A 10,596-nucleotide genomic window follows, 5' to 3' on the forward strand; every position below is an offset into this window, starting at 1 on the left:
TTTTCGAGTTGTTTTAAACATGTACATTTCTAAAAACATACCTAGATATAAAAAACACACAGTGGAAGACCATCAGTCATGGATTGGTCTCCCCAGAGCCCAAACCTCAACAGCAGTGTGGGAATCATCTTGTCAGAGAACAGAACAAAACGCAGCCAACATCTAAAGATGAGCTTTGAATGTCCTTGAAGAAGCCTTGAAAACTCTTCCTTGAGACTATTTAAAGAAATAACAAGAAAGCTTCCCAAAGAGAGTTCAGGCTGTGTTGAAGAATGAAGGTGGTCATACCAGGTATTGACTTTAAAGGTCATTAAAATTGTACAAACTCTTGTCTTATATACTATATTCATATAAGGGTCGATATATTATAATTAGTGCTAAGGGTGAAAGTGAAAGCAGTTGACCTTTTATTTCAAGTTGTAAAGATCTAAACTAAATCCATGGACAGCTTCATAATAACAGTGTTGATGGAGTGGACGAGCACACTGACAGGTTTGACAAACAATGACTAAATAATGATGCAGTCAATGTCAACATGGACCAGAAGTGTTTGCAGCATTTAATTTGGACACAGCATCTTATTTGTATACTGGACCATAGTAGTGCTATACTGGGTAAAAATACAATAAAACTGCACTGAGGACGAATTCCTTATCTTTAAAGTATTTACCTCACAGGTAGAAACATGGGGTTTTGCCAGTGAGCCTGTAGCTTGGTGATTCTTCTTTAGAATCCTCCTGAAACAAGACGAGACTTCCAACATGAAAGTGAAATTCATTAAGTAAATCCAAACAAATTCAAATAAATAATTAGAAAATAATCAAAAAAAATAGTTTATTGACCTGTACAGACAATGAACAGTTTGTAACTTGTTTTTTTTTTTTTTGACATTTGGCAATGTATAAATCAGAATTTTTGTCTGAAGGCCAACAATAATTGGCCCCACCAGGAAGGCACCAGGAGTGACCCAGTACACACCTGAGCAGCCAGCCATGGACACTGAATCATCAATCCACTGGTGGGGACACCAGCCACTGGCAGGGTGTGTGGTGGGAGGAAATAGGCCCACCTCAAAGAGCCTGAGATGTTCTAAGAGAGGTGGAGTCTAAGGCCTGACCTGAAACATGAACATAGACACACGGGCATACACAAGACACAAGCATCATCCCCACCCTCATCTACACATATACAAATACTCACCCAGGCACCCAGCATCTAGACCAGGGGTGGGCAAACTTTTTGATTCGTGGGCCACATTGAGTTCTAACATTTGACAAAGGGGCCGGAACAGGAGCGGATAGATAGCATGCTTTGAAAACATCACCTCATTGGGGGAAAAATACACATCTTGGGATATGGAGAAAACATGTGCTTTAATTTCCAATGAAAATGAAGAAAAGCATTACAATAAAATCTCTGACTTCGAAATGAGTCTTTAAACACTGAAAATCAAATAAATGAACATTTTATTTTAAAGCACTGAAAGTTCTGTTATCCTTCAGGATATCACATCACTCTCCTCCTGACTCTTTTTTTTTTCTTTTCCAAAAACGGTAGGAGATGCAGATGTACTTGTCCTGTTCCTTTTATTCAATTTGTTTCCCCGGTGCCAAAAGTCAACAACGACCAGTGCAAGAACGAAACAGTTGCAGCAAGTCAGTCTGTGAAGCGTTATATTTGATCTGCGCGCGCTGTTCATTTGAACAACGTGTGTATCACGGAGAGACACACATTTTAATGGGAGCAGTGTTGTTGGTCTCCTTTTTTAGCCAGCGCATCAAAGTCTGGAGTTAGTTTTGTTGTGGCGATTCTCAGGATGGATCTGAGGTGTAGGTCTGTTAACTTGGATCTGTGGCTGGCTTTGTTGATGTTCATGACGCTGAATGTCTGTTCACACACGAAGGTAGAGCCGAACAAAGCCAACATCATCTGCGCTTTTCGCCTTAGATTTGGAAACACGGCATCATTGAGTGAAGCATAGAAGTCATTTAGTTTCAGAGAGCTGAACTTCTCTTTTAAGGCAGGGTCGGACTGAAGGTCGATGAGTTCGAGCTGAAGCTCCTCTGGAGCTGTTTCGGGGTCTTGTGACAGAGGAAAGGCCAGTGACTTGTCAATTTTATCGAAATCCAAAAACCGACGGCAGAATTCTCCGTGCAGTGCATCCAGTGACTCACTGTATTTCTTTACTTTTGCTCCGGCCTCTTTCAGCGTGGCTAGTGTAGGAAAATGAGTGAATGACGTGTTCAAAATCTGCCTGGAGAATAAAGCCAGCTTGGATTTGAAGGCTTTCACGTTTGTGTGCATGTCATGCACAAACTGCTCCTTCCCCTGCAGTTTCACGTTGAGCTCATTCAAGTGTGAAAATACGTCCGTAGCAAACGCAAAGTCACACATCCAGCTCTTGTTGCTCAGCTCAGGAAATTCCTCAGTCTTTCCCTGCCGCTCCAAAAACACGCCAATCTCCTCTTTGAGCTCCCACACTCGTTGAAACACTTTGCCCAAACTCAACCAGCGGACACGGGAGTGATAAAGCAGGTCCTGGTGATCATCATCAGTTTCCTCTAAGAACGCAATGAACTGACAGTGCTGAAGTCCCCGTGCGCGTATGAAGTTGACAAGTTTCACCACAGGATTCACAACATGATTCAGCTGTAACACCGATTTACATAGAGATTCCTGGTGGAGGATGCAGTGGAGAAAAATGACATCCTGATCAGGGTTTTCATCTTTCACTTTATTCTGGATTCTCCTCAGCAGGCCAACGTTTTTTCCCGTTAAATTTGGAGATCCATCTGTGGTGATGTTAACAAGCTTACTCCAGGGAAGCTTCATGACATCAGAATTGCAGGGGAAATAAAACATTAACAAGGTTAATTTATTAATTTTTTTTTCAAGTTTGGCGGGCCGGATCAAAACGATTAACGTGCCGCATGTGGCCCCCGGGCCGTAGTTTGCCCATGCCTGATCTAGACACACCAAAATGAATGCTGTACACACACTCACACTCCCATACACCCTCTATTCACTCAGGTCCAGGCACCAATACCCCAACATTGGCAATCTGCCCCAGACCAAGGATATGGTCCCCACAGCAGCAGACTAGCCCAGCGACTGGATGGCCAGCTCCTCCTCCATCTAGTCCCAGACAATGAAGAGAGAACAGGGGTGTGAAAAGACCCCATGCCTCACTACGCCTGCTCGTATGTGGCTGAATGAAGAGACCTAACTCTGGATGCCATTCAGTATGCCCACCCCCAAAGCCCTATATGTATGTGTCATTAGAGTGTAGGTATTGAAAGCATCTAAGTTGTGGAATAACACTGAGACACAGGTGGCCAGAAGCAGAAAGAAAAGGAATGCCTCACCTGCACCTCAGTGATGTTCCTGATCCACTGGGATTTTCCCACAGAAACACTTCTAGAGATTACACAGAATGTTCTGAAAAACAGAAAATATCCAGAGAACGACAGTTCTCAGGAATCTATCTTGTCTTGTATCAACTGATGGTGGTGTTGGTGTAATGATATGAGGAATATTTTTTGACAACTTTTTACAACTTAAAATGCCACTGGCTACATAAGTGCTGCTGACAATGTCCACCCCTTTGCAAACACAGCTATAAAGGAATGGGCAGCTCAAATAATCTCAAACTGCCTTCTTGAGCATAACAATGGGTTCATTGTACTCACATGGTCTCCACAGTCACCAGAGCTCAGTCAAATAGAGCACCTGTGGGATGTGGTGGAATGAAAAACTGAAATCATGGCTTTGCGGCCAACAAATCTGCAGCATCTGTGTGATGCTGTCTTGTTGATAGAAACCAAAATCGCAGAGGAATCTTTCCAGCATCTTAAAAGTACGCCAAAAGGAGTCCAACCCAGCACAACCGCCGAATACATAAAAGAGAAAAAATGTCCTGAGGGTATGTATGTTGATTCATTTGTCATAACAGGTTGAAAATGTAGTTGAAATAAAATTGAGTATGTTTCTGAAAATATTTTCTGTTGTTTCATCACATGAAAGATAATGTTTTAAACTTTTATCTGATATATATGTATCTATATATGTAGAGAGAGAGAGAGAGAGAGAGAGCGCGCGCTGTCATCCTGCGTCTCCATAAATAGACGTCCGCGCTCGCACGATAGTGACAGTAAACAACATTTTGTTGAGCAGACTATATGAAATAAAAGTTTATATATGCTTGGGTTGATGTTGTACCATAAGTCCAGCAGACTTTTAAATACATGAGCACTTGCTGCGTTTCAACCCTTTGCGCATTTACCTCCTTTAAGGTTGTACAGGACTTCTGATTGGAGAGAGCCTGAATAGTTTGTGTGCGCGGTCATTCCGCGTCTCCATAAATAGACGTCCGAGCTCGCGCGATAGTGACCGTAAACAACTTTTTGTTGGGCACACTTGTTAGACAGAAATCTACATTTTTACCACTTTTTACGCATTTATAATGGAGCACGAGCAGTCTCGTCGACTAGGGAAACGGCGGAGGAAACGCTGCGTAATATTAATTGTCATCGTTGTCCTTATTGTTATTGTAATCATCGCCGTGGTGTTGGGACTGACTCTCCGTCAGAACAAAAGTGAATTTGAATCTACATTTTTGTCTAGGTGTGAGAAGTTCAATCAGTAAGTGGTGGTATTTCAACATTTTCTTATTTACTATTTTTGTATTTTCAGACGCACGCACATATGATAAAAGACACATGATCAATGAATGTGTACATGTGCACTTGCATGTTTCCATGTTTGATGCAGGACTGATTGCTTTTGTGAAGTTGCAAGGCTGAGGTGCTTAAAAACAGGCGGGTCTGGTATTGATCAGTATTATTGTCAATGATTGATCTGTTAACGTTCTGTATCATGCCAGCTGGTTTGCACATTGTTAATATCTAATAATAATGTATACCACTGCACATTATCATTATGTCTACGTGTACAGCACGTAGACATAATGATAATGTGCATTGAGTAAGTGGAGATATGAACTGCATTATGTCTGTCGGGTGTTTTTGCGTGTTTCCTTTTGTGATATTTGAATTTTGCAAGAAACAAGAAAAAGTTACAAAACATGATATCACCAAGTGCACATTCAGCGTCCACAGTCTAACCCCATGGCAATTTCCCTGCCATGAACTTCTTTCAATAATATCTATAATCATCTGGTTTTGTTGACACCAGTTTTTTTTTTAATTAAATATATAAGAGTTATGTAAATGTGTTTGACTGTTTAGCATACTTAGCATTTCTTTAAATGAAAAATACACCTAAACATTAACAAATTTTATTTATTTTTCAGAACTGACTGTCAAAAAGTATGGGATGCATTTGAGCAGGCCTATGTGAACAAGGATCCATGTAAAGTTGCAGTGGAAGCTTATGATCCCCTCATTGTTGCAGCCCCCTTCAAACCTCAGTGCAACAGAGTAATAATCAGTGATTACACCATCTCAATCATCCCATCTGCCATAATCATTCATAGTCTGTAAAACAATACACTAATATGTGTGTTTGTGGGTCAGATGATGTTCTGGAGCAAAACAAAGGATGTGGTCCATGGTTTCACTGAGAAGAGAGATTGTTTTGTCACTTTGGAGGACACTCTGTTGGGATCTGTCCTGGATGGTCTGACCTGGTGTGGAAAAGAAGGCAGCAAGGGTAACACTCCCAAAGCAATCACAGTTTATTATTTGAACAGTGCAACAAACTACACACCAGCGAAAGAGCAACGACAGTAGTTTATATAAGTCATGCTAAAATCTAAAAATATATGTAATTTGTCGTGCAAGACATGATTTTGCTATTTGTGTGGCCTGTTGTTAAATTTACATACCAACAGCAAGTCAGGTCAGCCCTGAAATTTAAGGAGAATTTCTTAAACTTGTCACTTGAAGAATACACTCACACACAGATCAGATAAACCTTTAAGTGTTCGTGCCCTCACTCGTTCTGAGAAGATCGCAGCTTTCGCACAACTGCTATTACTTGAGAATGTTCAAGAAACCTTGTGAAGTTAAACACAATCAGGCTACAGAAAACAGAAACATAGAATTCTACAAAACTTTCTATGTAAGCAGAGCATCTTTTTAGCTTCCCCTTTTTAAAAAGATTAACTTTTCCTAATAGTTTAAGCTCAGCTCGGGGGGGGGGGGGGCACAGAAATTCAGTAAGATGCACGACCACCTTTCAATGATATATGTAATAATGACTATATCAATTAATCGCAATGATAAAGTCAAGGTGGTTACACCCAAATAAAGATTTTTTAACTTTTGGTTTCAGCGCAAATTGGATAAACACATCCTATGACAGCAAGCATCATTTATCAAATATATTTATAAAAAAATAAGTTTATGGTAAATAAATGTTAATTGGCCTGTATTTGTATAGCGCTTTACTTAGCCCCTAAGGACCCCAAAGCGCTTTACACTACATTCAGTCATCCACCCATTCACACACACATTCACACACACATTCACACACTTATCTTCAAGATAGAAATTATGTTTCTGTGAAAACACGTTATCTCCATGAGCTGGGTCATCAGGGATGTGTTCCCTATTAGGTGTGAAAGGTTTCACTTTGTTTCTAGTTTTGGAAATAACTGATTATGCAAAACTTGCTTTGAGTAAAGCAGCATTTTCAGGCTTTATTCTTTTAGTAATTGATCCAAACACACTATAGAAGTGATTTTACATTTGAGCTACTCAGAGAAGATTTTGAGTCAACCCTCTGATTAAGCGGCTGAGGGTGGACAGCTAGGGCACAACATAAACGGCCCTAGGTTGTTCTTTTTTCTTTACTGTCCATTGTAGTTATGTAGTGTTGTGAAATTTCTCTCCTTTGTTGTATTTTACTTTGAGGTGCTAACCCAAGCAAATATGCATGTTGTTGTCATAGGTACCTTCACTACTGGGTGTCCCGGATGGTCAGAGTGTGAAAACAACCCTGTTCGCTCATTTTGGAGACGTATCTCTGCTGCTGTAAGTTTTCAACATTTGTTTGCTTTTCTTTCTCTCTTTTAAACGGGATAGCCCTGAGGTCATGCATTGGTGAAAATGACACACAAGTGGGCCGCAGAGTACAGCAAATCCCTCCTGAGTATAAGTGACGGTGATGGAAGAAAAGCAATCTTCACGCTGCCTCGTTGTCTGTCAATGAGTCTTTGTGTCGGTCTCCATGGAGCGCTCTCCTTAATGAGCAGCAGCCCACACATTTAAAGGAGCCCTGCTTTGGTTGAGTTTGGCTGGGTTTTACTCTGTTGTGCAACAGCCAACTTTTCCCAACAGTTGAAAAAAAAAGCAAACAAACATACAAATATTCTTTGATTCATAATGTTTTCCAGTTCGGTGAATTGTGCAGCAGTCCCAGAAAAATTGATTTGTACTGTGTGTAAAAGGAAAAATACCAAAATGGTCAATTAGATGCTGTAATTATGTGGATACATTGTGCAAAATGCAAGTAACACACAGCTTTAAATAAAGTAGCTTTTGCATGAATTCAGAGAGCACATAAATACCATAAAGTAAGGAAAAGTTGAGTGAACAAATTGATTAAAGATTTTTCTGAATGAAATGCTGTGCATAGTTTGCAGATGTTGCCTGTGGCGATGTCACAGCAATGCTAAGTGGATCCATCGACACACCATTCAATCCAACAAGGTAGGACTGCTTCTGCTTCTCTGACAGTTTTATGACTTTTACTGAGAAAAGTAAAAGAATCTCTTTTCATTTAGTGGTAATTAGAGCCACCAAATAATTTAACAGTGATATATGTGCTGAGTTTCAAGCTAAGTTAAGACGTCATTGCAGATTAAGAGAAGTGCTATTAAAAACAGTTATCATTGTCTTTGTTGCACAATGCAAGCACTTTGGCAACAGTGGGAAGGAAAAACTCCCTTTTAACAGGAAGAAAGCGCCAGCAGAATCAGGCTCAGGGAGGGGCATCTGCTGCAACCGTTTGGAAGACAGCACAAAAGATATGCTGTGGAAGACAGCCAGAGATAACAAGTATGATTCAATGCAGAGAGGTCTATTAACATACACTGAGTGAGAAAGGGGACTGAAGAAGAAATAGTCAACGCATAAAGTAGATGTTGTGAACAATTCATTGTTCAGTGGTTGAGCGTGCATAGCCCACAACCTCAGGGAGACCAATTTTGATAGAAAGGCAGTTGCACAGGTCCCCTGGTGGGGGCCGACCTGACTCTAAACAATCACAGACTCGGATAGATTGGCAAAGGTTTTCAAATAAGTACCAGCTAACTTATGAACGCAGACAGACAACACACGCTATTGTGGTCCATCAGCAAACTATCACTGTTTGTGGGAGAATTTCTTTTTCAAATCGATGAAATTCTGGCTGGACTCTGATTGTAAGTAGATAATATGGGCGATCGTGGCTCAAGAGTTCGGGAGTTAGCTAACCATCACCAGTGTGTGTGTGAATGGGTGGATGACTGGATGTGTAAAGCGCTTTGGGGTCCTTAGGGACTAGTAAAGCGCTATACAAATACAGGCCATTTACCATAGTATAGATTTTCTTCTAATGTAAAATACTGTGACAGCAATAAATTTGCAACAAATGGTAACAGATTTGGGGTTTTCATCAATTTATCACAAACACATTGTAATTGCTAGATTGGCCTCATTTAATCACAAACTGATAGCAGACTTATTCTGTCTTATTGCTGTTTTATCACCATCTTGATACATCGGAGCTGCTTTGAAGATGGCAACTAGCAGGAAGCTGTTACTGATCTGGTCCTCATCTTAAGCGCAACCATTTCAAAAGCAGTCTCATGGCTCAAGTTCATTGTAGATGGTCACAATACTTCCAATAATGCCACGGTCTACAACCACAGTTTTTCCTTAGTGTGACCCTATCATATCTGCAGCGACAATAATTCTTTGAGGTGACTACTGATCCTTTTAGCACCTTGGAAATTATTTAGAAGTGGGCTCAAGTGCCAGATAGATGAATATATCAGAAAAATGTGGTGTTGTGTTGTGGTGACAGCAATATCTAGTTAATTTTGTACTCTAAGCTGCTGTTCTTTTTTTTCTCATCAGCATTTTTGCAAGCATTGAGGTGGTGAGGTTTCAGGCCTCTAGGATCAAAAGCCTGAATGTTGTTATGGTCTTACAGCAGAATGCCAAGTAAGATTTTCTCTTTATACACAAATCTGTCACCACAATGTGCATACAATATTTTAATATTGATCCTACATTCACTGCTTCTGTTCTGCGTCTAACTTCTTCAGATCAAACTGTACAGATCCATCCTTGAAGAATTTGAGGCAAACTCTAGATACAGGGATAACATACAGCTGCAAAGATGTGCCTGAGTAAGTACGTGTGCGTTACAGAGGAGCTGACGACCTGTTTGTATCTGTCCTCACAAAACACAACTGACCTCTTGTTATTATCCTGTAATGTATTCAAACAGATCTCGTATTCAGGAATGCGGTGCCAAACCAGAGATAGCGTGTGGAGCCTGCTGGTGAAGATGTCTGATGTCAGTCACAACATACTAGCATATAGCCACAGAAACATTTCTCTCATTTCCTTGCAACTTTTTAAATAAAATTTGAGAATTTTTGTACATGTGAAATTTATTTTTCTAAACATGTAGGTTTCTAATACATTCCATTATGACAATATTTTGTGGAATCTGATTTTTTATTTTTTTTGGACTGAACACATTGAGTACCATGGCTGCCATCTCATTGTTGGTAGAACATGTATTAATTTTTAAATAAAATCTTAACTTGTAAACTTTATTTGGACTCCAAAGTGTAATACTGACTGTTGTGTAATCACATCCTAAGTGTTCTATTCACCTAGAATAATTAAAAGACATATCATCCACCAGTTGCTCCAACTTTGGACTGAAATACCTAGCTTCACAAGGCCAAAGCAAGTTCAGCAAAGAAGCTTCTATGTAGATGATGGCCTGACAAGTGTAAGGTCGACTGCTGAAGCCATACGCCTGGTAAAGGAATCAAGAGCTCTGTGCAAAACAGGAAATCTACGGCTACATAAGTTTGTATCCAACGATGAGTGTGTGATTGCAACAATTCTACCACAAGAATGTGCTCAGACCAAAGATCTAAACATGGCTCTAGGAGAACTTCATATCGAGCGAGCACTTGGAGTTCAGTGGTGTGTTGAGGCGGATGAATTTCAGTTCAGGGTGGAGGTAAAAGAAAAACCCACTGACAAGGAGAGGGGTTCTCTCAACTGTTGCCTCAGTCTATGATCCACTAGGTTTCGTGGCTCCATTCCTACTTGTCGGCAAACAGATTCTTCAAACGCTGTGTAGAGACAAGGTAAGCTGGGACGAACCTCTCCCCGAGCACATCCAGCCACAATGGGAGTCATGGCTCAAAGATCTGCCTCATTTGGCAGTTCTAAAGATTCCAAGAAGCTACCTTCCATCAAACTTTGGTGAAGTCTCACTATATGAGCTTCACAACTTTTCCGATGCAAGCTTCAAAGGGTATGGTGCATGCTCATACCTTAGAGCGGTGAGTGAAACAGGACAGATAAGTTGTTCACTTGTCTTGGGGAAAGCAAGAGTAGC

At 40.5% G+C, this 10,596-nt stretch overlaps 2 protein-coding genes across 2 annotated transcripts; one reads left to right on the forward strand and one right to left on the reverse strand.

Moving 5' to 3' along the window:
• Window positions 1–1,734: 1,734 nt before the first annotated feature.
• LOC147322188 (general transcription factor II-I repeat domain-containing protein 2A-like) lies at window positions 1,735–2,832 on the reverse strand. The gene has a single exon (XM_086305031.1). It carries the CDS (start codon window positions 2,830–2,832, stop codon window positions 1,735–1,737), a length of 1,098 nt encoding a protein of 365 aa, XP_086161157.1.
• Window positions 2,833–4,248: 1,416 nt separating this feature from the next.
• Window positions 4,249–9,793, forward strand: LOC147322189 (ADP-ribosyl cyclase/cyclic ADP-ribose hydrolase 1-like). Its single transcript, XM_086305176.1, has 8 exons — window positions 4,249–4,641; window positions 5,312–5,438; window positions 5,535–5,670; window positions 6,913–6,995; window positions 7,600–7,673; window positions 9,084–9,170; window positions 9,275–9,358; window positions 9,460–9,793. Exons 1-8 carry the CDS (start codon window positions 4,463–4,465, stop codon window positions 9,515–9,517), a joined length of 828 nt encoding a protein of 275 aa, XP_086161302.1. The 5' UTR covers window positions 4,249–4,462; the 3' UTR covers window positions 9,518–9,793.
• Window positions 9,794–10,596: the final 803 nt, after the last annotated feature.

Source organism: Aulonocara sp. 'chitande type north' Nkhata Bay, linkage group LG9 (assembly GCF_057382095.1).
Source record: "Aulonocara sp. 'chitande type north' Nkhata Bay isolate Kocher_YH1m ecotype deep benthic linkage group LG9, A_spYH_male_GT1.1, whole genome shotgun sequence".
In the NCBI taxonomy this organism is placed as follows: Eukaryota; Metazoa; Chordata; class Actinopteri; order Cichliformes; family Cichlidae; genus Aulonocara; species Aulonocara sp. 'chitande type north' Nkhata Bay.